General features: G+C 37.6%; 3 protein-coding genes across 15 annotated transcripts in view; 1 reads left to right on the forward strand and 2 right to left on the reverse strand.

Annotated features, from left to right (window-relative positions):
• Positions 1-7645, reverse strand: part of PECAM1 (platelet and endothelial cell adhesion molecule 1) — a 44728-nt gene extending 37083 nt beyond the window's left edge. For 4 of the 9 annotated variants that reach the window (XR_007708987.1, XM_035558960.2, XM_050714425.1 and 1 more), the window contains exons 1-7: positions 7074-7375; positions 6881-6907; positions 4766-5059; positions 3456-3755; positions 3100-3369; positions 2460-2720; positions 1176-1457 (exon numbers count right to left, since the gene is read on the reverse strand). Coding sequence is in view for 6 of the 9 variants with exons in the window: in XM_035558960.2 (XP_035414853.2) it covers positions 1176-1457; positions 2460-2720; positions 3100-3369; positions 3456-3755; positions 4766-5059; positions 6881-6907; positions 7074-7107 (1468 nt within the window). In the remaining 3 variants the exon portion in view is untranslated. Of the gene's footprint in view, positions 1-1175; positions 1458-2459; positions 2721-3099; positions 3370-3455; positions 3756-4765; positions 5060-6880; positions 6908-7073 lie in introns of all 9 variants that reach the window. The other 5 variants (XR_007708989.1, XM_050714428.1, XR_007708988.1 and 2 more) reach the window with 3 other exon arrangements.
• Positions 7646-16013: 8368 nt separating this feature from the next.
• MILR1 (mast cell immunoglobulin like receptor 1) lies at positions 16014-22651 on the forward strand. Of its 2 annotated transcripts, XM_035558967.1 has the most exons (9): positions 16014-16128; positions 16218-16262; positions 17124-17408; positions 17997-18281; positions 18801-18914; positions 19311-19400; positions 20467-20526; positions 20829-20885; positions 21801-22651. In XM_035558967.1, the coding sequence occupies exons 1-9, from the start codon at positions 16095-16097 to the stop codon at positions 21824-21826; spliced, it is 996 nt and encodes a 331-aa protein (XP_035414860.1). In that variant the 5' UTR covers positions 16014-16094; the 3' UTR covers positions 21827-22651. The 2 variants fall into 2 exon arrangements, with proteins under 2 accessions (XP_035414860.1, XP_035414861.1); XM_035558968.2 differs by lacking the exon at positions 17124-17408 and having other exon boundaries at positions 16076-16128.
• On the reverse strand, positions 18415-26694 carry POLG2 (DNA polymerase gamma 2, accessory subunit). 4 transcript variants are annotated; one of them, XM_050714429.1, is made up of 9 exons: positions 25689-26691; positions 25089-25215; positions 24832-24937; positions 24277-24450; positions 23663-23803; positions 23474-23554; positions 22792-22892; positions 21733-21870; positions 18415-18700 (listed from the first exon to the last, which is right to left on the reverse strand). In XM_050714429.1, the coding sequence occupies exons 1-9, from the start codon at positions 26167-26169 to the stop codon at positions 18679-18681; spliced, it is 1371 nt and encodes a 456-aa protein (XP_050570386.1). In that variant the 5' UTR covers positions 26170-26691; the 3' UTR covers positions 18415-18678. The 4 variants fall into 4 exon arrangements, with proteins under 4 accessions (XP_050570386.1, XP_035414856.1, XP_035414859.1 ...); XM_035558963.2 differs by lacking the exon at positions 18415-18700 and adding an exon at positions 19528-19680 and having other exon boundaries at positions 25689-26694; XM_035558966.1 differs by lacking the exon at positions 18415-18700 and adding an exon at positions 19528-19680 and having other exon boundaries at positions 25655-26177.
• Between the last annotated feature and the right edge of the window lie 208 nt (positions 26695-26902).

Genomic DNA, 26902 nt, shown 5'->3' on the forward strand with positions numbered 1-26902 from the left:
TACTGTGAAACTGTTTTTTGCTTCTTGAAGTTGCTCTTCACATCTGCCAATTGCACACTTGCAAATCACAGCTTTTTCACTAGCATGCTCCTTCTTGAAGTAGTGTTAAGATTCCCAGCATATATCAAGCCTCATGTTTTCTTCTATAACCTTCCAATTCACCTTTTTAAAGCTTCAGCTACCTCATGGATAGAGGAATTTTGCCCTTTCTAATGCAGCGTCTGTTTTTCCTGCAGCACCTCCTACAAGTTCTCTCATGTTCTAGATTTGAATATCCTCATCCTTTGTTAAGGAATGTCTGTGGTTATTTAGAGATTCAGATGCATTTTTTTTCTTTCCCTTATTTCAAATATCCCCCTGCAGCAGGACATTTCAGCAGTGCAATTCTGTCCTCTCACTCTTAAGGGTTATAAGCTAGTAAAGTCATTGTACTTAAAGCTGAGCACAAAAGTAACTTCTCATACTTGCAGATCAGTTTGCTCATTTCCAGTAACTACTATTTGCAGATACAGCATAATAATAGACTGACTTTCAGAGCTACTAAGGAACTGCAGCCTCTGGTGTTGAACATGCTCAGTGCCTCAGAAAATTGCAATTAATAACAGAGATTTTTAGAGAGATTACTGAAAGTGTAGATTTAATTTTTTTTAAAAAACCAGGAATCTAGCTAGCAAGCTTATTTTGGTGAGAAAATTCATAGAAATAACTTCAATATCCTTACATATGCAATAAATCCAGACCTATGGAAATCAGACGTGGAAAAAATGGATCTGGTTCTGAAATTTTTAATCATTATTTTACTGAAACAGCTTTTGTCGTTCAAATTTTTGAACACTTAAGATCAAATCATTTATGCTTTGCCAGTAAGACTACTTCTACAATAAGATTTCAAGTCAGATGTCTTTTGCATTAAAATAAACTCAGCTGTAGTTAACTGAATTCTGACTACTATCAAGATTTTTACTTCATTGACAAATAGTCTGATACAGATCTCCAACCATTTTTACTCCATTTGAACAAGGATTTATAAACATTTTGAATGAAATAATGCTTTTATTATAATAAACTGTAATGCTTTTATAAAGCATCCATTTTGCTTAGTCTACAATATGCTGCTTCAAGCAGTTTCAAGAATCAAAATATAGCATTAGACAAGAAGACTTGAACAGACTTACCTATTACTGTGATGTTGAGAATATTACTAGTTTTCATGCCGCTAGAGTGATTATTTCTAGCATCACATTTGTATCCTCTTTTGTCATTTTGTCTAATATTTTCATCCAAGAATGTAGCATATGTGTCATTAATTACCACTTTCTTAACTTCATTTCCTTTGTAGAATGTGAATGTTATTGGCGGCGTTCCCGTCATTAAACGACAGATTAACTGTAGAGGTTTCCCCAGCACCACCTCCGGTAAACCACTGACAACAGAAAGAGTCGGCTTGGAGACTGGAGCTAAAATGGGAAGAAAAACTGTGTGTCCAATTATATTACATAAGACTCAAAGATACTCAAGATTTTACATAAAACATACAAATATACACTATTTAGCTAGTTTCCACACCTAGCCTATATGGGAGGCCCCTGCTCGTCGACAGAATGGAAGCAAGAGGATGACTTGAACAAAGCAAAAACATAGATAATAAAATATATGATTTAGACTAAAATAGCATGCAAGCAGAATGCAAAGAAAATCAATAAAAGGCCCGTAAAACAGCTGTGGATCATCCAAACTCCAGAGCTAGCTCGTACCCAAGGAGCAAATATATACAGTAAAATAATCTGGAAGTAAAGTAACATCACATGTATTACCTGAGATGGATACTGCAGCATCTAATCAGGGACCTCTGTTTCTACAGTGAGTCACAACCCAATTAATCCCCCTTTACAGACTTGAGAACTGACTGTGCTTGTTGTGCATGATGGGAAAGGAAACTAGGGTGTTTATAAGTAGTGTGCTGGTCAGGGGGTTGTATAGATAGCAAAAAATTTGGCTTTTCTGGAGTACAGTCATCCAGATGACCTCTGTCTCTCATGGCTTTCTGCCTGGAGGGTCAGGGAAAGGGAGTCAAGGTAGCTACTACAGAGTTTCAGATCAAACTGGTGAGTGAAATGTTTGCAGATCATTCCCAGCTCCTGCAAATGGTAATGAACGAGAGTTTACTTGGCACCTAGCAGAACCAAATGAACAGGACAGAAGGGAAGACATACTAACTCCTGTCTTACAGGCTTGGCCCTAGAAAAGTCTGACTTGACTAAGATAACAATAGGTCAAATCCTCTACAACTAAAGCATGTAAGCACATCTCCCAGAAATTACTATTCCAAAAACTGATAAACACCCTTGTAGTTCATGAAATAGAAGAGACACATTTGTAAAAAGATGAGCTTATTTATAAATCTACGGTTTTGATTTTTTTTCCCCAGGACTGGGTTCTAACCTTCTGTATCTACTCACCATAAACACTTATCCTTACAGGTTTGCTCTCCTTGACTATTCCTTTGACTTCAGCCTTACAGATATAGGATCCAGTATCATTCACATTAACTCTCATTGTTAAGTTTCTAGAATTTTTCAACCAGATATCTCCATTTGAATTTCTCCGTAATATAGAGAAGTTAGCTTTTCGAAAGCCACTAATGCTGCAACTCAAAGTTAATTCTTTATTTTCATCGAGCTTGCTCATAGAAGCAGACAATATTGGCTTGGGGAATAACTCTGTAAGATAAAAAGAGAAATCATTCAAATTGAACATAAAAGGATGTGACTGCCTATCCCAAATTGTACAGAATGAAGCATATAGTGAAAGATTACAATCAGGAAAAAAAACATCATGCTATTGTAATATAATAATATTTTCAGGGAAAACAGAAATGTAACAATTGCTTGGAATCCACATCCCATGTGTGTTATTTGAAAGTATTATTTTAGTTGGAAAGTATTAGTGGCAGGAAAAAAAATCAGAAGTCCAAATCTAAATAGCCTTTAAATTAGGGAAAATTTATAGTTGAATCTGGACATTACCTTTGCAGATCTACCAAATTTAAATTAAAATATTTCTCCACTGAGTAAAATCTAAGATGAACAGAGGTCTTACCTGCCACAACAACATTCAGTTTTGTGGTTTTAGATGCTCTCCCTTGCTCCACCTTACACAGGTATTCACCACTGTCCTCTAGGGTAGCAACTGCAGAATATTTCAAAAGTTTCTCATCTCGTACACTATTCAGTATTGTTTTGTTTTTCTGAAGTATGATTTCAATGTCACGCATTCGAGCTACTACAGTTGAGCATTCAAACTCTATTCTGTCTCCTTCTGTAATATTACTTGAGGACTTGATGATCAGAGAAGGCTTTATAAATGGTTCTGCAAGAGAATACATATAAAATCAGAATCCAACTTTTTAATTATGGCAAGCAAAGAAATGTAAAAAGAAAAGTTAAGCAACTTACCCTTGACAGTAACAAGTGTTCTGTTGCTGGGTTCTGAACTTTCAAGTTCAAGTTTTACATTTCTCTTACCAAAACAGTCAAATTGCAAAATATTATCCCCCTCTTCAACAGAAAATTCCACTACAGAAAAATTCCTGTATGCCTCAAATACATGTTTTTCTTTAGGAGTTGAATTCATCTTTATCTTCCGGAAAAAGAAATGTAAAGGAGGTACTTCTTCTGGCAGCTCACAACGTAATTTTACAACTTCACCCTCTAAAACTTCTCTTTTCTCAGCAGTCAGGATTGGTTTGGTCATTCCTTACAGCAGAAAACAAGGAAAGAAATAGTTAGATCACTGCATCATCCCAAATCAATCTCTGACGACTATGGTATTGATTTATGCTAACGGACAGATACAAATAATTTGTAAAAACTGGATCTGTTTGTTGCTGGTTTAATTTATTTTTTATTATTTTTTTAATTTTTTTTATTCTGCACCTGTGAGAGTTGAAGACAGTTCCTTGATGTGTGGGTGCATGCCAGGGTACCTTCAGAAGAACAAATTTTCCCTCAAAAGGGTAATAAAATCTTGATGCAATGTGTGAAGTATGGAACTTGTTTTAAAGGTAAGACCTTAGTATATCTTACTCCCACTCAGAAATGAGCAAGGGAATAAACTAAATGCCATTCTAACTACTGTAACTACAGGTGCAGTCTTCTGTGAAAAACTATAGGCTCCACACATCCTTGTAACTATTTAACACAGAACAAATGTTTTCCTAGTTGCTTTTCCAAGAGGAAAAACATCACTTGCAGTCAAGAACACATGACTAGAAAGAGTATAGACAGAGGTGGCCCCTGTTCTCATAAAAGATGAAGGAACAAGACAGAAAGATAGATATAAAATTGTCTACAAAAGTAGTCCACCACTGACACTAGCTTTGGCAATGGCTATTACAAGGTGGCAATCTTTGTTTCCAGCTTTTCCAGTAATTTAGTCTCCCCCACCATTGTATTTACAGTCTATAGGTGCACGCTTTCACAAATAACACATTCTCTAGTCTCAGGGATAGAGCATGGGATGGTGGCTCAGGAGGCATGAATTCTATTTTTGACTGTCACTGATCTGCCAAGTAAGCTTGGGACTGAGATTTCATTTCTGTGCCTTAACATGAGGACTTACTACTCAACTATTGTAAAGCACTGTGACATCTAAGGACAAAAAACGTTTTGCAAGATATCCTGTTTAGCACTGACTATTATTACTTACCCTGAGAGGTTTCTCTTTTTGTATCTTAGAAAACTGACATGTTTGAAAGACTACTCACCTGTTACCCAAACATGTAATGAGTTACTAGATTTTGTCTTTCCATCTGCTTTCACAGTACATTCATAGTCTCCTGTATCTGAAGATCTAGCCACGGGTACTTCATATCGTGCAACTCCTTTGTCTGATACAATCATGAATACAAGCTTGCCATCCTTAAAAATTGTAATATTATGCTGCAGGTGGAAATTGGCACTTTTGCTAATATCAGCACGGCATATAATTGACATAGGAGCTCCATTCTTCACTTTGACAGATGGCTCAACCCTGATTTCAACACTGTTGAAGGTAAAAACTTGATGGAGAAAATAAAAAGAGTTACATTATCTTCAAATTGTCTAACATTAAACTTATCTCAAGCTACTACATGTTAATCATTAAAAATAATTCATTGTATCCTAGTAGCAAGTGTTATAATTTTTGTGATCAGATCTCACAGATGTTGACAGTAGTAGCAGCTTTACCTTCCCCTGCACAGGTATATTAGATGCCCTACTGATTATCACAACACGCAATGTTCATCTCCTCACTCTCTGTCTTGGGGGATTGAGAGAATCATTGATTTGGCCAAATCTGCTAAATTCCCTAGAAGAGCAGAGAACATTGGAGTAGATTTGCAGCTATTTCTTGTTTTTCCTTATTTCTTGAAGTTTGTTGTCTCCAACTCCTTTTGTCTGGAGATCTGAGAGATGAACAAAAGTTTGTATATATACTTGTCTGAATAAATCGAAAAATGACAGCATAACCCAGTTTAGAGCTGTATTAAACCCCAAGTCACTTCATCCCTAAACATATAACAGAAATCTCTGGAGTTAATCCAACATTTCATATTTTTTTTTAAATCTGAAAGTAAGATTAGGGTTATGTTAAATTTCATTTTAAACATGTAATTTGCAAATATGCAAATTTCATTTTAAACATGTAATGTACGTGCTTGGGATAATCTCAAATCTCTACTTTAGGAAAACTGGAGCATAGCAAAAGATATTTGGGTTCAAGTTCTGCAAGCAAACTTGTACATGCCTAACTTTACACTGTGAGATGTTCCATGATCATACACTCAAGAGACCTTAACAATCATATGGCTTTAAGTAATCCAAATACAGAATCATATACAGAACTAATGTCTTTATTTAATTTATAATTTAAACTTTCCAGTCCTTGAAAAAATATGTTGAATACAATATTCCTACTTAAAACAAACAAATAAAAAACAGCTAAGTAGTTTAAGAAATTAAGTTTATAATAGCATTAACACATACAGTGCTTCTGTGTTTATAACCACAGGAATGATAAATACTATGTAACAAAATTTTATAATTATTAGAATATCAGTATAATAATACTTTTATTCACACAGCTCAATGAACAAGTACAGAGAAAACTTTGAGTGCACTCATTTTCCCTTCCCATAGAAATTACAGCTTTGGATATGCATACTTCTCCCCAGGATTTTTATTAGAAATTAGGTACTTGAACAGTAAAAATTTCCTGCATCTAAAGAAATTCCTTGCTATGTCCAGTTACCAGATATTTACAAATTGCTAGGGAGAGTTTTGGCCATAAAACCAATACGGAACTTTTTGCACATGAACAGACTACGTGACAAACGGGAGCAAGCATTTCTTGATAGTGATGGAGAAAAGCAAGGATGCAGAGCATACGTGCTGGGAGCCAGCAAGATGACAACACAAAAAGTAAAAGCATTTATTTCAGGACACAAGTTCTGTACTCTGCTCAGACATGCTCATGGAATATTTTGCAAGAAAAAGAGCGGGAACATAACTTTGTTTGTTTTTAAGACTAATAAAAAAATACTAGTCATAGAATTTCCCCCCCCATCTCTTCTCCTGCATGGGAGCAAGCAAATTGGTCTAAGAAAAAAAATCACCAAAACATTTATTAAAAATCTAAGCAGCACATATCTCTTTTAAACACTTTACTAAGAAACACCATCAAGTAATATCCTTTTTTTTATGGCCAAATTTTATAGAGATATAGCACCGCAACCCAGATAAACTCTGTTATGGATGCACACTAACTAAAGAGAAAGCAGTTAAATTACTTCTTTTAAATACGTATGTGGAAAAAAAACAAAAAAGCTATCATTACCCACCTCTTTCCTGAGTGTAAACTCCTGAACCTGAAAAAAGTGAAAAGCAATGTTATTTTCAAAGTTTACAAATTGAGAGACAGCAATAGGTAACACCAAAAAGTTACCAAAAAAAACCTAACAAACCAAACCAAACCAAACAAACAAAAACACAGAAGCACATGTACCCATCCAGATATTTAGTTATCAAACTTACACTGCAAGAAAATCACCAGAAGAGCAAGATACATCTCGTTCCTGAAGAACAGACACTTAATTCCAAAATAAAACAATATTCATCATCAGAGATAATTTGCTATCAGGTCCCCAAAACAGTTTTTTTAAAATTTGTTTTATGGAAACTAATAAATTTTTGCCATTAAAATTTGTACGTTTTTGCAAATCTTCAGCTGAAACTGTCCAGATCAAGTAATCGTTCCCATTACTGGAAACTGGAAATGGCAAACAATGAGAATCTATCTGCTGCTCCCAGGCAGATTACTGTTCAGGAAGTGACTGGACTTTTCCTGAGGGCGCCACCAAATGCATTTGCTTTGTTTAATTTCTTAAGGTGTATTAAAAAAACAAGAAGTTCCAGTGACATTTATCCTGCAGTTCCTGTCAATACGGGTATTTTTAAGTCACAATTAACCGTTTATGAACACAAATTACATTCATTATTTGACCTCTGCAGATCCTTGAGCAAATATTTCTCTTCATCCTGATATGGAAAACTCTTTCAGAGAATACATGTACATAATTATTCACTTTACCCCTTTACCTCCATATCTAGGTCTCTCATCTTTGCTGCGGCAAACAACAGCTTTACCCTAAAGTTCACAATAAATTCAAATTACTTCAGAAACCATAGTAACTGTTGGGTTACACTAGAATATTGGCAGGTGGACCTCTTATACCACCATCATATATCAAAAACATAGAAGGGCACAAGTTTTTATTTTGAGTAGTTAGGACAGTGCAAAACATACACAACTACAAAACTTTAAACCCACAATGGGTTGGAGTTTCATTTCCCTACAGAGAGCTGAAGGAGCACTTGCACAATCTGAAATAGAGAATGCTCCTGAGCTAGAGTTAAATCTGCCAGTAGCTTCAAACTGTTTGAATTCAGGCGTCCCTGAGAGATCTGCTGACCTTTCCTGTGTCATTTAATTTTGTGCAATGATAAAAGTAGCCTGACAGTATGACATCCTTGCCAGAACAAGGGATGATTAATTTTGCATCCAAAATACCGAAAGCATAAATTGAATGTGAACCAAAGAAGAGGAAAAGATGCAAAATATTCTACTTCAGCATTTCAAGTGTTGTAAATGTCTGCCTGAGATACAATAAGGAACTGATGTAAAATTCAGAACACTTGAATTACTTAACTTCCTTTAACAAACGAAGAGGTTTGTGGCCTTTTTTATTTGGTTGGTTGTATTTTTCTGATTATAGATGAAAATCTAAAGAAAGTAAAAGGCCTAAAGACAAGGAAATCAGTAGCTGAATTTGTGCTGTAAATGACTATTTGTGAAGAAAACTAAAATGTAATAATTATCCAAAACCTCAGTTTCTTCAAATTCAGATGGGAAGGGGGTGAGAGAGATGGGCAGAACAAGGAAAGCAAGAAGATTACAGAGATATTGTCCTGTCCCTATCTCTGCTCTTCTACTTTTCTTACTTTGGTACTATGCATGTTTTTTAAGTCTTAAATAACCTGACACTGCAGAAGTGGCAAATTTAAGCACCGATATGATATTTTCAGATAATATTTACTTCATAACTTCAAAGGAATGTGCAGCACATTTATTTGTTTATCAATCAACTTTTAAGTCAAACTGAAGTCATTCCACTTGAGCCCTAACACTGACTCAGGTTATAGGCTTGATAAAGTGAGCTGAAATCATGTACTTCAAAAATGTTCTTCACTTTATGTCCCAGATCTTAACTCCCTAAGTAGTGATTTAGTTATTTGTGAAAATGTAGTGCTCAACTCTTAATTCCTAGTTTGTTTCATTTGCAGACAGAGTCAATGCTTTCCATTATTTCCAGAGTCATATTACAGGCTTATTAAAACACTACTTAAAGCAATATTAAATACATTCACAGAAATCTATAAATGAGACATACAGTTCTCATAAGCTTCACTGCTTATATGAACCCCCTTTTCCTTTTTTTTTTTTTTCCTCTTGGGGACAATGAAAGCTGTATGTTTTGCCCCAAACAATAGTTTCAAAAGTGTACTTTAACGCTTGTATTACACACAGAACTGTGGTATTGTGTGAAGGGAAACAGGAGGGAAACACTCATCAGTTCAACAATGTATCAGCAATACCAACCAACATCTATTTAACTATTTTGCAGGGAGAGAGTTATTTTGAAGGGAGAGCACAGAATGGTACGATAGTCATAGCATTTAATGAATAAGAAGTAAGCTGGTTAACTAGCAATAGTATTTCTTCTGCTTAATCCAGTCTGTTTGAAATACACCACCAACAAAAGACCGGTGGTTTGGCTAGTTGCCAAAAATGGTCTCCAGAGCCAGGTAAAGGAAAGGAGAAGTAGGACACACAGCAGATGGACAACAAAGGTTTGATAAACTTTTGCTATTGATAACAAAAAATAGGAAGGAAGGAAGGAAGGAAGGAGATTTACCTCTTCCCCCATAAAAGAATTCAGCACGACATACAAAGTTCAGCAAAACCACACCAATCTTTCCCACAAGGGGACAGAGGCTCTCCTCTATAGAGAGGGAAAGACAAAGTGGGTGTGGGCCAATATTCTTCAGAGTGATCCAATAAGATAGAGTTCAGAACCAGGCTAGTTTCAGACTAGGCTGAAAGGTCAGCTTTTAGGATGAACTAGGTCAGTAGTACAGTTTAATGGTGCTAAAACCAAAGGCTGTTGTGAGATGTCACTCACAAGCCAAGGATGTTCCATAAGATCTCTTAGTCTGATTAGACTGTCATATTCTTGATAAGCCCTCAGCATTGTCCTGAGGAGGAAAATCTAGCTGGTATTGGCCAAAATCCAAGAGGTAAACTCAGCTGCAGGAATTTAAGCCAAAATGTTATGAAACATGGGAGAAAAGCATTTCAAAGAGGAAAGTATGTCTTGAGACTATCTTCCATTGTTAAACTGGAAATCATATTGACTTAAAGAATATAAACTTAAACGTACCTGTGCTAGTAGTATAGCTGCATATTTTCCTAACAGTCATCTCATTGTAGTCTCTGAAGATATGTTTTTCTGAAACAAGTAATATGAGACAAAATTAAATATTATAAATAAACAAAATTAAAAATTAAATAGACAAAATTATTCTAATATACACACCATTTAAAGAACTCTCTTTAGTCCCTTATTATATTTCTGAGAAAAGAAGGATTGACATAAAAAATGCAACACACTTTCTGAAGCAGACAAAAAAAAATAATAATCTGACACCACGTCCTTTGAGGACTAAAGAAATCTTCACATTTAATCTCATGCCCAATGAATCAGACCCTTAAAGCTGTGCTCATCTGGGAATTCATGCCTGATTCTGGTGGTTGGGTCTCCTGCTACTTGCTTAAATATGACATTTCCTAAAAAGCATCAGTTCTGTCATCTGAACAGAGCCTATCGAAGTCAAAACCTACTTCCATAACTAAGGATAAAATGCTGAATAAGATTTTCAAATTCTGTACCAACCCCCACTCCCCAAATACACTGTTTTCAGCCAGCCCCTTATGACAGGAAAGGAAGCGAGGCGTTCATAGCACATTTCAGCTGTTTGTTTTCATTAACTCCCCAGCTGGTTGGCATGACAGTAAAGAGCATGCTGCAGTGCCAATCAGTAGGACTGACATCTTAATTCCCCACAGAGCACACGCTGATTCCAGTGACTCTGCTAAGCTTTGTATCCTGTTCTCAAATACCCATTCCTGATGGGAGTTTTACTTTCTTCAGAAAAGATGTGTTGCCTTGAAGTTATATCTCACTGATTTACTGACAAAACATTTCTCTTAAGAGCACAACATTCTGGGTCATCAGTGTTTGTCCAAGACAATGCAGGTTCCACATAATTTCTTGTATAAGCTCACTGATTCTATTTTAAAAGCAGTTAATCTCAAATGTTTGGGATTTTATAAATTTTACAAAGAATTTATAAAATTCAGAGATCTGAGTCCATCTTTACTGATGTCAGTGCAAGCTTTCTAGTAACCAAATCAATAATAGAAAAAGCAGCTCTGATGTCTAATCACACAGCCCCTGACATGTATAATCGTTTTGGTTCCTTACAACTGTGAACTATTCTGCTTAATTAATAATTCCTCTTTCAATAGACATGTAGTTAATAGAATTATAACAAATGTAGTTGTTTTCACACATCTAGACAGCTCCCTGGGGAACTGGGAACGAACTGAGTTTGTTCTACATATATTTCTAGGGTGTATTGTCTTGTCTTGTGAGAAATTTGCATCATTTGTCTTTATTTAAAAAGTCTCTTTATACTTCCCTAGAGAAAAACAAAAAAAAATTTATTCATGGATTTGAATATTTACAAAGAATGTTAAAAAAATTGACTTTTTTCCAGAGCTCCAGATGTTCTACAATTTACAGAAAATCTGTGCTGCTGAAAGCTTGTGCTTCTCAGACCATTGCATTTCACAACGGTGCCATCTACTGGACGATCACCCAGGACCACATCGAAATACATTTTTCCCCCCTCATTCATCTTTTGCAATTAAACCAGCATTTCATTCTGGAGTTTTTCCTATAATTACTGATATCCAACACCTCCTCCAAACTGAAATTTTGGGATGCAGCAGAAAAACAGCCTTGAGTTCTGCAAGAATACTCATCTCAGAGTATGGACCATGCCAGAAAAAAAAAGTCAAAACCTTATGGCTGGAGAGAGAATTAATTCTGGAAATATTTTCCTTCGCTCTACATTCCCATTTTTTTATATTGCTTGTTGATTCTCCAAGCATTATTACAGAATAATCAGTTTTATGAATAAAATTATAAGATAAATGTATCAGTAATGCCAGTCTTTGATGTCTCATCAAATCTGTAAACTGAAATGAGTATTAATTACTTTAAGCAAAAACGATGAAACTCAAAAGGAAGTGTGGAATAGCCTTTCTTACAAAAAAGAAAAAATCCTTATTTTTCCTTTTGGAGGGGGGAGGGAGGGGCGAGGGAAAGAGGAGGCAGAAGGAAGACATGCCATTTAAAAATATTTTCCAATTAAAAAATTGGAGATTTGGGAGTTGTTAATTTACTTCAATTGGCTACCCAAAAGATCCTCTCACCTGTTGACATGTTCCTTGCAATCTGCACTTCAAATACATTTTTAGTTCAATTGGAAATCTTTTGTTACACTAAAATTCTCATTCAGAATCCAAGGATCACTGCAGGAATTTTAAAGATATTTTAAATACGCATATAGAAAAGACCCCTTCCTCTTCTATTCTTATTTGCCTTCTAGAAAAAAGAATCTCACAATCATATACCAAGTAGTTAAAATAAACAGCAGGCTTGCTACTACAGCCATTTTGAGTAGGAGTGTAAAAATATGGTATTCCGTGATGATCTAGCTAGCTCAGTAAAACCTCTTTGCAGACAAAACAGAAGTGCTTAATGTAATTCAGCACCAGACATAACCACCAGTATATGGTGATTTCAAGCAAAGCCTTCTGCAGACGCCTACTACAGCAGATGCTCTTCCAGAATGGAGGATCTCTCAGGGTGAGAAACTGAGACCGGAAATAACTTTTATAATTCTACTGAAACATGAAAATTTCCCTGGAAACCTACAATAAGACAGATACAGTGTGAAGACTGCACGGTCTTACTACATAATGTTATCTCATACTATTTTCATTCTCAAGTCAAAGAATTGACCTTGTGAGTGAAAGCTCAGTTTGGCTTTTATTCTCGTTCACCTGCTTGCCTGAGGCAGAATATTGTTGCAGCACCACATGATGCACATCTCCCTTTCAGACTTTTTACCTTACATGTTTTGGCTGGATTACTTCTGTACATAATTTTTTGTTAAATATATACAGCTTATTATTTCCAGACAGGAAATTTGTAGATCTAATACAAAGGGAACACCAATCTCACACTGTATCTTACTGATGCTATAAAATTCTAAATATACACCCTTAAGAAAACCACCTAATGTCAGCCTGAAGTCAAAAGCCAACTTGGCGCACCCCATGCCACCCCCAAAACAAACAAACAAACAAAAACATGGAAGTAAGCTGATTTATTACTACCCAGGACACTCTTCAAGAGACTAATGAACTAACAGAGTCAGTATTCAAAATGTCAGACAGGTAATGTCAAGTGCTTTTTCCATTTTTCCCCTATTTTACATTGACAATACGGCCAACCGCCAGCCTAGATACTGTTCTCTTCACCCTGCTGAAGGGCAAAATGAGACACTAGCTTTTTGACTCAAAACACTACTACAGGATTTAATGAAGCTCATTCTCTAAATTTTGGAACACTTCCAGCACATGTTCTAGAAAATACTGCCTTAGAGCTTTTTAAAAAGCAGTCATAAAGACACTATCAACCTTCAGATCAGCTGAATGTTCATCACTCAAAATATCAGAAACTAAAAGGATTATTCCAAGAATAATACTTGAGAGTGAACACAGTCCATTGAGTCCATACTTCAACAAAAATTCTAAAACAGCCCTCCCTTCCTTGCCCAATAGGACTAAGTGGTCACAAAAAAATTTCTGGAAGCCCCTTTATATCAACCTAACTTAATAATTTACATTTAAAACTTCATCTGAAGCCTCCTTTTCTAACAAATAGGTTATTACTTCCCCTAGTGATGTCCTAGCAATCGCAGTCTAGTTTTCATACAAACTTCAGGAGTCCATATCCTCAGCTACCATATCCTACCACAATATTTCAGAAATCTTTTTACTTAAGAAGCAACTGTATTAATGTTCTGCAATGTAATTATAAGAGTTAAAAAGGAAATATGTATTTGAAGAGATGAAACGAGTAGGCACAAGTATTGGACAGTTAAATGAAAGGAAGTTCTTCCCCATCATCCTACATGTGTAGTTGAACTGATTGGCGTATATCAAAGAAAACAAACATGTTTCAGTCACTAAATTGGCATACATCAAAGAAAACAATATATATTTCAGTCCCTAAATCCAAATTTCAAAGCAGGGTGAGGGAGGGAGAGGGAACAGGGAGGGCATAGATGCACCTCCAGGGGGAAGCAGCAGGGTTGCAGAAACCGCCCCCGTGAAGGAAGGAGCAGGCCGCAGCCCTCGCACCCCAACTTCCAGTGTCCTCCCACCTTCCGACGGCTGCTCCCCCTGACAAGAGGGTGCGAGGCTGGGCTGCTTCCCACTTTCCTCCTTCACCACCACCTGGCTGCGAGCATTTTTGGGACTATTCTGCGGTTTTCTGATACAGAACAGCTTACCCCTACAGGAAAATGCGCAAATGCTCCCAGTTCTTCTCTCAACATTGGTATTTTTACACATGCTTCCTGCCAGCTGTAAAAAAAAAAAAAAAAAAGTAGTCTTATGGTTAATTGTCAGCATTTCCACATAAGAAACACTTGCAAGACGAGGGTAAAGGTTGCCTCATAAGAAATTAAGTAAAACAAACAACAAAGGAAAAAAAGGAAGTTGTACACTAAACCATGTGAAAAAAATAAAATTCACTGTTAAAGCAGACTAGACTTTGGGAGGGATTTTGTGTTACGCAGGAAACATTATATAGCACCTGGTCTTGTTACCTTCAGAGACTGCAGAATATTTAAGAAAAAAGACAAATATAACAATGCTTTTAAGACATTCACTGTACATGTAGTTACATTTTTTATTATTATTTTATATATATAGCAAGGCCTGAATTTCTTCAAAAAGCATCATCTATATACAAACACACAGACAACATTGCCATTGTATGTATATTCAGGCTCCAGAACTTTTAGGTACACATCATTTGTACCCTGGGAGCCTGGCCTTTCCTCTATTTTACTGGGCAAAGCACATTCATGGCACTCAAAATTCTTGTCAGTTCCAGAAGCTGGAATTTTATTTCACATACATATATTTTATTTTATGTATATTCTACTCAGGGTGACTACAGAGTAGCAGACCAATTAGGAGCGCATAGAGCAGCATAGTGGCTGAGACATTGTTTTGCTGAATATAGTGTCTGATCTGGAGAATTTAAAGATTATGGTCTGCCCTTGAATTTGCAACTAACATTGTATAATGTCTAAATTCTCAGTTTTGACCATGGGCCTTAGACCAAAACAGACACCAGGGAAATAAAAATAAAAGAACATAGTCATGAAGATGTAAAAGCAATGGCTTTTTCACCTACACTAATAGAACTGACCAAAACAAAATACTGCTTTATGTCATAGAACATTAGCTGAATATTACATTTACTTTGCACAGAGACAGAGAATGACAAATTAAGAACATCTACTTCTTGAAACTGTAAAGAATTAATATCAGTAATATTACTGATTAGATGATCAAATTATTCATCAACTTGTTTTACAGTGGTGTTGAACTCAAGTTTGTGATGAGATCTGTACCTTTTACTATGTGATTTCACAGCTGAATATTTGAAACTTGGCCAAAATATTTCCCTAATAGGCTAACTATCCAGGAATACTTAGCATCTTAAAACTTCCACGGTTTATATACTTTTGTGTGTGTGTGTGTGTGTCATTTTTTAAAAATTATATTGCTGATAATAAAAGGAAACCACATTCTCCCTTGGTCTCAGCCATATGCTCCCAAAGGATCTCTTGCATTCTCTCTAGTAAATGTGTGGCTGTGAGATATGAATCAGTGATCTCATGACTTTGTAAGAACAATACTAGAAAAATTGTATATATTCTCGTATACTATCTAGTAGCATAGTTCTATTACACAGCTCTCACACATGAAAAAGTTGATTAAGTTAGCTACATCTTGGAACAAATCTACATAACTTTTAGTTGTATTCCAAACTGCTGTTCCTCACTCCAAAGCTTTTCCTTGTGCCTGCCACTCTAAAATGACTGTCATGGACTAAATATAAATGGAATATAACAAAAGTGGTTAAGCAAACATCATCAGTTAAGATCAGCACTGCTTCCCTATTTAGGACTTCCCCAACTGCTATAGCCACTCCTCTAAGATTTCATTAGTATAACTCCATCAGCTGTCTTGAAAAGTACCAGCTTCATTTTTGCAAGAAAATGTTTTTTCTCACAATTCTGCTGTTTTCCTGCTGTAAGCCAAGGACATATTTCTTACATATTACGCATATTTCTAAATAAGAGCCATTGTTTCCAGCTGAAAGCCTTCTTCTCTTCTTCTAGTTCAAGTCTCTCAGCAGATTCAGAACGCAACTGCAGAGGGCAGAGGTAGGTTCTTTTTTCAGTTGTGGGATATGTGTTAAAATGAACTGTTCACAAAAAAAAAAAATGGTGGAAAGATTGAAAAATTTCAAAAGCCTCCACGTAAAATTAAATCTTTTGCCCATCTGTGCACTGAGACTGTTTGCAAGTTTCAATACAAAGCTTTCTTTGCTGCCATACTTGTATGTACATTCAAAATTGCTTTAAGATGTTAAAATGTATTTTCTCCCTTTATAGGAGTCAGAATTTTTCTTAGTCATGACTTATTAACAATTTCTGTGAAAAGACAAGGCAAGTTTTTCTTAGAGGTGTACTTGCATGATCTTAGAAACCAAACTGATTTGATAGACAATCAAAGCTCTGTCTGCTACTATTCAAAAGTCAGGAAAGATAAATTCAGTCTACTTATGTGAGATTAATTCTGCCACAAGTAAAATACTGTTTTCACTTTTAGGTTCACATTCTATCACTCAAGTAGTTTGGCTGCTTTGTCATACAGAAAGGAAAAGTTACTTTCTCCTACGAGTAACACCCCATACTATTTCTTTTTTATGCTTCCATTATTTTCATTGCTGCTGTAGCTCAAAAGGTTTTCTTGTTGGTTCATCTAGATGCATCTGTTGGTTTTGTGTGTTTATGCTGTGTTTTATATGAAGGCATGCATTTTTCATCAAGTGTTTGAAGCTATATATTGATACTGAAAAATACAAAGTTGCATTGGATGCTACTGGAAGTAGTAAAAAAACATGAACATCTATTTCAACAGAAATAAGTATAGCCTAGTCCTCAACATATTCTGGGAAAAAAAAAAGGGAGATTCTTGAATGATAGGTGCAATCAACTCACTCAGAAGTTTCTTCTTTCCAGAGGTACTTTCCAACCCCATTCTCACACCTGTTCATGGCACTTTGGAAGTAGTGATGAACCAGAACGTGAGCCTCTCCTGTCACTCAGATTCTGGTTCTCCACCTATCAGATACACACTGTTTAAACACAGTCAGAAAGTATCCACTTTAAATAGGACAGACTTGATGCCAGCTTTGTTCAACTTGACTATCAACTCTGCCAGTGATGTGGGTGAATACAAGTGCAAAGCTGAGAATAAAATCTATGGCAGAAGATACAGTAGAAGTCTCAATTTCACGCTTAAAGGTATGTCTTGCTGTATTACTTCTTGACACATTTAATTTTATTGGATACAAGGAAAAAATTGTTCACAATGAGAGTAATGAGACATTGGAACAGGTTGCCCAGAGAAGCTGTGGATGCCCCATCATTAGAAATGTTCAGTCAGGTTGGATGGGACTTTGAGAAACCTGATCTAGTGAAAGATGTCCCTGCCCATGGCAAGGGGGTTGGACTAGATTATCTTCAAGGGTCCCTTCCAAACTAAAACATTCTATGATTGTATAATTTTAGATTCGCATAGCCATGCATTGGCTGATCCAATGTATCTGCAGCAGTGGGACTCAGAAATTTGTTTGCTGAAGGTGATGTTTTGTACTGCTGTGTGTGCCTGCCTTGGTTGAGCTGAACTTTACTGGAAACTGCTACTGTTCCCTCGGGAGTCAGCGGCACTGTTCTGATATGTCTCACTGAGCCCTCGATCCTTTATGCCCATCTTATTTGCCAGCATTGCTGATTAATTCAGAGTCTTGCTTTGGAGTTTGTCCTGCAATCAGCGATGCAGTCTATTCTGTTGTGTGTTTTTGTTGTTGTTGTTTGTTTGTTTATTTTCAGAGCCACTTTCTAAACCAGCGCTGAGCTCACCCACCTCTCAAGCAAAGAAAGGCCAAAATGCAACCCTGTCTTGTCTCTCAAAGAAAGGGTCTCTTCCTATCACATACACATTCTTCAAAGGCAAACGGAGCATATCTCAACCAGTGAAGATGCAGAAGAAGGAAGCAGCTGTTATTTTTGTACTTATCAATACCTCTAGTGACTTAGGAACCTATAAATGCAGAGCTGAAAGTAGCTTTCGCAATATTACAAAATACAGCAACAGTTTCAACTTTACATTAGCAGGTATGCACGTGTCAAATAGTTTACTACTGTCAATAGACAGGGACAGAAACAAAGTTCAGAACATAGGAAGAATACAAGTATTTTAGCCAGAGACTTTATTCCTGCAATGTAATGCTCAAAATATAATGATTACAATAATAATAATGAGGTATTTTTAAATTCATGCAAAAAGAATTACTTTCAGCCTAGATAGTAGCAGTAGTTGAAGTGACCACGAAGGATGATTGTAAAAGACTCACTTTTACAAGAGACTACTGGTCCAGCTTTCTCCACCTTGGGGAGATTCTAGCTTCGTTTTTCTCTCTGGTTCTTATGAAAGGGACAGTCCATTGGCAGCAGCAAAATCCTTTCCTTCTGCTGTGGTGGTGTGCAATTCACGTTCTCCTGAGCAGTTCTATTAACAACAGTTAATCCAGAAGCTGAAAGAAATGCAAAGTCGTGATTTCATTTACAGATATGAAACAACATTTCTTCACATAAACACCTTTTTTTGTTGTTGTTTTATTTTGTTTTTGGCAGAGGAGAGTTGCGATTCTCAACCCCGGATCATTTTTCTTGGGCTAATCTTACTAGCAATTGTGATAGGATTTGCTCTGGCAATTCGATTTTTCATCATTCCTTCATGTAAAGCAGGTAAGTTATTTGAATATCTATTTCATTTTCCACATATGCTAATTTATGTTCTCAGTACCTTCAAGTGTGCAAACACGTTACAAGTAGAATTACACTCTTGGTATTTTAGGATATTGTCAACTCTCCTTTTAACCAGCGTCAGCAGCGAGACATTTACAAGGAAAGACTTCCGACCTGTGGTTTAGATGGCAGGCATGGTATGGGGAAGTAAAGTAATACCTAAATTAAGACAGAACTGTTGGAAGGAATTGGGCCTTTTTGTTCTTAGCAAAGAAAGAAAATTCTATTAAAAATGCCTTTGATTAAGGAGTAATTTTGATCATGAAAATAACATTTTTATGGAGCTCTTTATTTACCTCTAAGATAAATTGATACATGTGTGTATTTGTTGTGCAGGAAAATTTACATCTGCTGTGTCCTCAACTGGCCTTACTTCAACGGATAAAGTAGAAGAGTCAGAAAATTATGTCACGTACACAGAGATTAGTAAGTTTGTGTTACTCCCCATATAGCCATGAAATTTACCTGAAGGAGTTTGGTGGAAGAATGTTGTTATACTATCTGCAGCCAACATGGGCCAAGTCCTTTAGGCACTGCAGAAACAGCAGAAGGGGACAACTACTACCAGTCAGGAAGTAAACTAATAGTACTCCTACTGACCATACCATTACAGATGTAATATTTGAAGTCCCTCAGTATCCATATTTGGCACCATCTGTCTGCCATGCAGCCAAAACCACAACTGCTTAAAGTTCCATACAAAAACCTACCGTAAACAGAAATAAAATGAATTGCATTTGGCAACTTATGGAAATGATAGGAATCACCATTACAGAAGAAAAGAGAACTAGATGGACACTGCACCTCAGATTTACTTACTCATCTACTAAAAGCCAAAAATGGGCTATACATAAGTTGTAGAAAAATAAAACTTAGGAAGCTCCTGCATTCTGTTCAACGTTGTTCAGTACACAATGTTTCTTTATTCCATATTTCTTAACTTTGAAAAGACTCAAAATCAGTTCAAATAAATTATGAAGTAATTCTAGACAACAGTCAATGAAGCAACTGGTCTACATTAGAATGTACTACTTCCACTGTAAAAAATACACAGTAATGAAGACATTGCATTAAAATCACAATGCTATTACACTGTAATTTTCTAGATTTACCCTATGCATGACTGTCAGTATGCTTGGGGGTGCGTGTGTTTGTATCTAACAGCAAAACTGTAACATTTCTTGTTTCTAAATACCCAAAAGGGAATCATTCCTTCCTAACAAATCCACCTTCCACTCACATAGAGGACAAGTAGGTATCTAGCTACGCTGCTCCATTAGCTCAGTGCTCTCTGCAGCATGTTCATTTCAATCAGCATTCTACCCACATAGCTTGCAATAACAATGAACATAGCTCTGATAATGCCCATAGGTGCTACAAAAAGCATGACAGATTTATATCCAACCCTGAATGTCGCTGCTTTATTTACATCATTAAAAAAATACAAAAAAATCAGTCTCTTGTAATTAATTGCTGTTTATCTTTAATACAGAGCCGATTCAAAAACAGGAGTGTGCAAATTTTTCTGTTAGTAGAAGAGAAGATGAAAAAGGTGAAAACCTCATTTTATAGTAGTGGGACATCCAGTGTGCATAGATATATTGGGGGGGATTGGGGTGGGGTGGTTGTGGGAGGTGGATAGCAGCAGTTACATACTGAAATTGCTCACTTACTATGGAGAAATAAAAATAACTAAGACAAAAAAAAAAGCCTATCATACTGTAACACAAAAGTTCAAAAGCTTAACTTTGCAACCATGCAAATTTTATTAGTCACCAAGCTGTGGATGGCTTATTAACTCTTCTATTACCTTTACTAAAAAAAGAACATTGCATTATTTTACTCTTTTAACAGAGAAGAGGGAAAGTCCTACAATCTATTCAAAGGTCGTCATCAGAGATGGAATACAAGGTAAGATCTCTTTTGTGATTAATTTAAGTATTTTTAAAGAATCTTTCAATCTTCAGATGTTTAGAAGTACCATGTCTGCTGAGAGGTAGTAGAGAGAGTAGATACTAATTGCCTGGCCTAATTATTTTATAGACAGATCATATAGCTAGTTGTCTACTAGCAAGAAAAATCCCCAAGTAATAACCTCTAGGGACTTAAAATGACTGGAATTATAAAGATCCAAACAGCCACCCTGTTAAATAAACAACAGCTCCTTGCTTTTTTAAAAAACAATAATAAAATAAAAAAGCTCAATGGAGTCACTGTCAGGTTAAATCCTGCTGGACACAATGTACAGTCTGGCATCTTTAATAAATTATCCAAAGCTTTATCTATGATCCAAGCTCCTGTGCATTCAACAATTATCCTGGAATAGAAACTGGATTGTATAAATTAATCAAAAGACTTTAGTCAAGCACTACAAAAAGTTATTCCAACTTTGTTGCACTCCAAGGCACGTGCTAGAGGATCCATATTTGACCTTTGGATCTGCTGTTACCTAGTGGCAAACATGACAATTTCTCAGTTCACCATTCTCAGAGTATAGTAAAATTGAAGACAAGAAAGAAGTTATGGTTAGCCCTGCTGAAGAGACATGTTTGCCTCTTTCCTCTTTGCAAGGTAACCTGGACAACCTAGACGGTTTAGATTTGACAGAAAACAGATACATCACCAAGTTTTAGGAGAACTATTTCCGATGAAGTGACTGTATCATTGATCCCAGAAGTCAGTTTCAGGCACAGAAATTTAAGAAATTCCTTTTATTAGACGAATTTAAGTTTACACATTTTTAGCTGATGTTACGTACTTAGTTAAGAAGTCTTTTAACCTAGATATGTGCATCATTTCCTTCATGGTGGTGTCTCTGCTTCTCAGCTGGACCACTCCATTCTCTAGAGTAGCATCAGTTATCAAGACCATGAAGAGAACACTCATCTCATCATATCTGCAAAGAAAAGATCACACCTATTACCACTTCTGATGTATGAAAAAAAAGAACAGATTAAGTTATGTACAAATGACAACAAGCTGCAAATTTTTTTGCTACAATGCACCAAGTTGTGTGAAGACACCCATTTTCTTACAGACATTCCTTGCTTTTCTAATTATTTTTCTTTAAATTATTAGGTCACTTTAGTACATTAAGTAAATGTTAGTGTTCTGTTACAAGAGTATTTTCTGTAGAAGCAGAGTATAACTTTCTTCTGTTATTTAATAGCCAGACAATGTAGACTACTGCACATGAACCAATCAACATACATATTTTTTTTCTGGGGAAAGAAGAGATCCAAGATCCATAGATACAAGCAGTGATATGCTCAAAATTCACTCTTGATCAACAAATCATATATGAAGCCCTTAACTGGAATATAGGTTTTTATCCGCATAAATAACATCGCATACACCAATGGTAATCATTCCAGACGTGAAGAACTTTTAAGTTCAAGACTAGACACAGTGTGCTATCTGAAGCAGTACTTAAGAATGGAGCACAGAGCCAGTCAAAATGGTTTAAAACAGAACACAGCACAAAAATCTGGAAGACATGACATGGTTTTGCAAGTTTACTCATCTTAAGAAATTTATTTTCATAGAAGTGTCTATAAAAGGGATCTCACAGTTCCAGAGCAACAACAACAGAAAAAAGTGTGAAAGGCTAATAATTCATACAATTCCTAAAACAAACTGTCATTTCTCTTCGTAATAAAATCTACTGAGTGAGTTTTTAGTTTAGGATGCATGCCTTCATTCACACGGTTACTGCACTCAATGACTTCTTACTGAAAGCAGGCATATTTTTGCTAGTCCACAGGAAGTCACCTTTCACCTTCATAGTTTTAACTTACAAAATACTGTTTCTTCTTACTTTGTATAAAGCTGTTCCAGGGATACCTGTGTGGTTTCAAGATAACCTGGCCATACAGAAATTCTATTTTCTGATAGTTCGTTGAACAATCCTTGACAAACCTGTGTTTAAACCAAATTTAAAAACAAAAGTATAAATAAAGATTTTGAGGGTTTGAAATCCTAGACAAAGAAACTATTCAAACTCCAGAACTTGCATTATTAGCATTTCTAGTTGGTATTAATTTACTTGCTGAAATAAATCTCATATTTAAAAAAATATGCCAGTGTAAGTTTCTTCCCTTCTGTGGGGACTGGCTTAATGATTGACTTAAACAGAAACTCCTGAAATTCTGAAGATGTGACCCACATGTTATGATAACTATGAAAGATTAAGAATCAGAGGGATTTTGTTATTTGTTTTCCTTTAACATTTCATTGAACAAATTCAAACTTTATTAACAATACTAAAAGCAGTGCGTTAAAGCAGAGAAGACATCTACTTCCCCACTGTCTGTACTCCTTCAGCCATGCTTCACTCCTTCAAACTGCACAGTAGAAGCACCATGAAAACTGTATAACTGTGAGTCTCAGAGAACTGAAGTAGCAGCATGATTTTCACCAATGTTAACAGAGTGCCTGACATAACAGAAGGTCACATGGGAAATTAATGCTCAAAATTAAAACACTGTCTTACAACATACCTGTCGCAGCTCTGTTGTTGGGCCTTTCCCTACATCCAAGGCCACTTTGATAGGTGCTAGACAAGGATGAAGTTTAAGTACCTAATAATTTTAGAAAAAAAAATTACTGTGTTTATTTGAACATTTAAGCAGAACTCCAGAATATTAAAAGCCAGTGACCATTGTTGCGTATACTTCCCCTAGAGTTACCTTTCTTTGTGAATTTTTCTTTTTTGTTAACGGATTCTCAGCTAGCTGTAGTGAATCAAAGAGATATGCTAATACTCCTCGGTCCAGATTTCCACTCACAGACAGGATATGAGGAATAACATTCTTCCTTCCATCTCGGCCCTGATGAGGGGAGAAAAACGACGCACAAAAAAACAAAAACAAAACAACAACAACAACAAAAAAACAACCATGAAGAGATACTTCAAAGTCTGTCTCAACTGGCCTTTTGTTTACTCTAAATGTATAATGAGGTACTGAGCTCAAGCACCCTTCTTACTTTCAGACATATGTTAGAATCAGAGGTACATTTTAAAGTTACTAGCAATCTTGAAGTGTAACCATAACTAGATAGGCTTGTAACACTGGGAAAAATTATATAGTTCATTGCTAATTTTGAATAAATAACTCCATGAAAAAACTACTTCATCTCCTTTTGAAAATAAGATCTGCCAACAAAGGTCTGACAGCAGAATTATACAGACTTTACCACAGAAGAATAAGATAGTCATATGCTAAACAACCACATCTTCAAATAAATTATTCCTCTCATCTTTATAATAAAAAGATTCTCAATAAAGTAAGTTAAGGCTTACCAGTAATTTTGATCTATCCCCTGGATACATCTCTAACAGTTCAGTATCACCAAGGTTCTTCAGTGTTTCTATTGTTTCTTTTCCCCAAGGAAAGTTATAATGTAAGTTAAATCCTCTTCTTCCTTCTTCATCCTGAAAGTCACTGCTGCTGAAGTTAGATGGGCCTACTGCAAACTGAAAATTGAAGATATAAGAGGTGTTCCACTATTGTGCATGCTGTACTAACAAACCACATCTGTAAAGCCAGATGTAAAGTCTATAATTTGCAGCACATTTTTAAAAATAAATTACAACCCAAATCACTTCAATTGTTTCACAGCTCTTTGAGATCAAGTCATTTGTAAACACAGAACACTTGCCTTTCTGCAAGTCTGTTACAAACTACTTAATGGGTTTTTCATAAACTTAGGTAGTTTTTTTGTTTCTTGCAAGAAATGCATGCATTTCAGTGACAAAAATTGGCAACATCAGCCAAAAACTTAACAGGGTGTCTATTTCCCCTCTTTGAAAAATAAAGGGGCAGGCCAAGATTTGCCATCTGTACACTGCTGTTACCTTTCTCCACCATTGCAGTCTCTGACGCAACCAGTAATCGAGCCACTGTCCTGCAGTTCTGGGAGAGCTAAACCATGCAAGCAAAGAGGTAGTCCTTTCGCCTATTCTTTAAACAATAGCAAGGTCAGCAAGTTAACTCCTTCAAAAACAACATGGAAAAAGCAAGAGACAGTATTCAAAAAAAAATCCGAAGTTGAAACACTTGTACATAGTTTATTTAGGTACTATAAGGGATTAGTGGATCTTTATTAGTCTACCTTCTAAAGTTTTTGTTGTGTAGCTCACTTTCTGGAACAGAGTGAAAACATACTCCAACTTCAGCAAGGCCACAAGGCAGCCTCTTGTTTGCAAATTCTAAGCAGCTAACATATTGTGCCAAAACACCTGCCAAAAGACAAATAATTAATTTTAGTAGCCACAGGCAAAACTTCAATTTTTTAATTATACTGAAAACAAATACAGCGTGTTAGCTTATCCACAAGAGGAAATGAAGGCAATGACAGTGATTGAAGATCACAATGCTACAGATAGTGTTTATGCGCAATCTAATTAGCTTTCATGTTTTGCAGACATCAGCTCAGCAGCTCATGCACAGCCCGTACCTCCGGGTACTTTGGCAACCGCGACTTTAGCGGGCCTATCCCCTAATTACAGGGCAAAGTGTCAAGTGCACATTTGGACGTTTACGCTGCTCAGGTGCTTGAGAAGGCCACGCTCTCGCAGCCTGCAGACCGGACCTTCCCAGCGCACTGACACAACGGGAGGACGAGTTAAGGCCGGCAGCTGGCCTGCAGGGTGCACGGAGCCCCGAGAGCCGCCTCACCCCGGCGCTGGTGGGGCTGTGCCGCGGGCCGTACCGGGCAGCAGCGTCTCCCGGAGCGTCCCCGCGCTCTCCAGCGCTTCTTCCAGGGCGGGCCCGGCCGGCTCCTGGACAACCCGGCACAGCGCCTCCGAGCTGAGCAGCCGCAGGGCATCGCGGGCCTGCGGGGCGCCGGCGGAGGGGCTGCCGTGGAGCGGGGAATCCACGGCGAACACCTGCTCCCTGCGGGCCAGCGCCGAGTGCCACCACTGCGCCGCCAGGTTGCCCCGCAGCGCCGCGCCCAGCGGCCCGAAGCCCGGGTGGCAGCCGCTGAGGTAGGAGCGCCAGGGCCGCGGCTCCGCGCCGCCCCGCAGGAAGCGCCGCCGCCGGCACAGCTCCAGCAGCTGCCGCTGCTCCTCCTCCTCGTTCTCCTCCTCCTCCTCCTCGCCGCCGGCCGCCACGTAGGGCCGCCTCAGCGCCGGCCGCCCCAAGCGAAGCGCGCTTCCACAACGGGCCGCCCGGCAACCCCCCAGCGCCATCTTCCCGCCCCTCGCCTCCCTCACGGCCCCGGGAGGAGGGTGTGGGGGCGCGGCGAACACTGCGCATGCGCACTAGGTGCCGTGTGTCTCTCCCGCTGCCCGCTCACTGCCTTCAGCCGCCGCCGCCATTTTGTGCCCTTGGCCTCAGCCGCAGCCCTGCCCGCTGGGACCCGGGCTCCGGGCCGGGCCCTTCCCCCTGCGAACGCGTCTCGGCGCCCCTCAGCGAGGGTAGGCACCGATCGCCATGGGGCGGGAAGAAACCCCTAGGGATCTGTCCTTGACACGCGAAGCGCTTTGTAGCTGCCCAGTGAGATTTCTAGGGAAAAATCCAAACGCGGATCGCTTGAGAACAGCTACATCTTGTTGTGTGTGGTCTGAGGCAACATACCAGCTTTCTAACAAGAGTTAAAGCTGCAGATGTGAAATTTAATATTACTGCAGTATATTCAGCTAGCAGCGTGGAGGGGGCAAACTTTGGTTGCTAGCATAGCAAAAGCTTGCAGCTAGCAGCCCAGCCCAACAGCAGAGCAATGGAAATTTCCATACATGCTTAATCACGATTTTGTACCAGTGCCAGAAGGTGGAGCTTAAAGAGGAGATACCGCTCTGTGCTGGCTGCAATGAAAAAATTCATGCATGTTAAATCCCCAGGAGCTGGGATTATCTCAACATCCGCTCTTTAACATACACCCAAGTCCCAAATGGCAGAGAAGGAAGAGACTGAGAATTGAAA

This window comes from Cygnus atratus, chromosome 18 (assembly GCF_013377495.2).
Source record: "Cygnus atratus isolate AKBS03 ecotype Queensland, Australia chromosome 18, CAtr_DNAZoo_HiC_assembly, whole genome shotgun sequence".
Classification (NCBI taxonomy): Eukaryota; Metazoa; Chordata; class Aves; order Anseriformes; family Anatidae; genus Cygnus; species Cygnus atratus.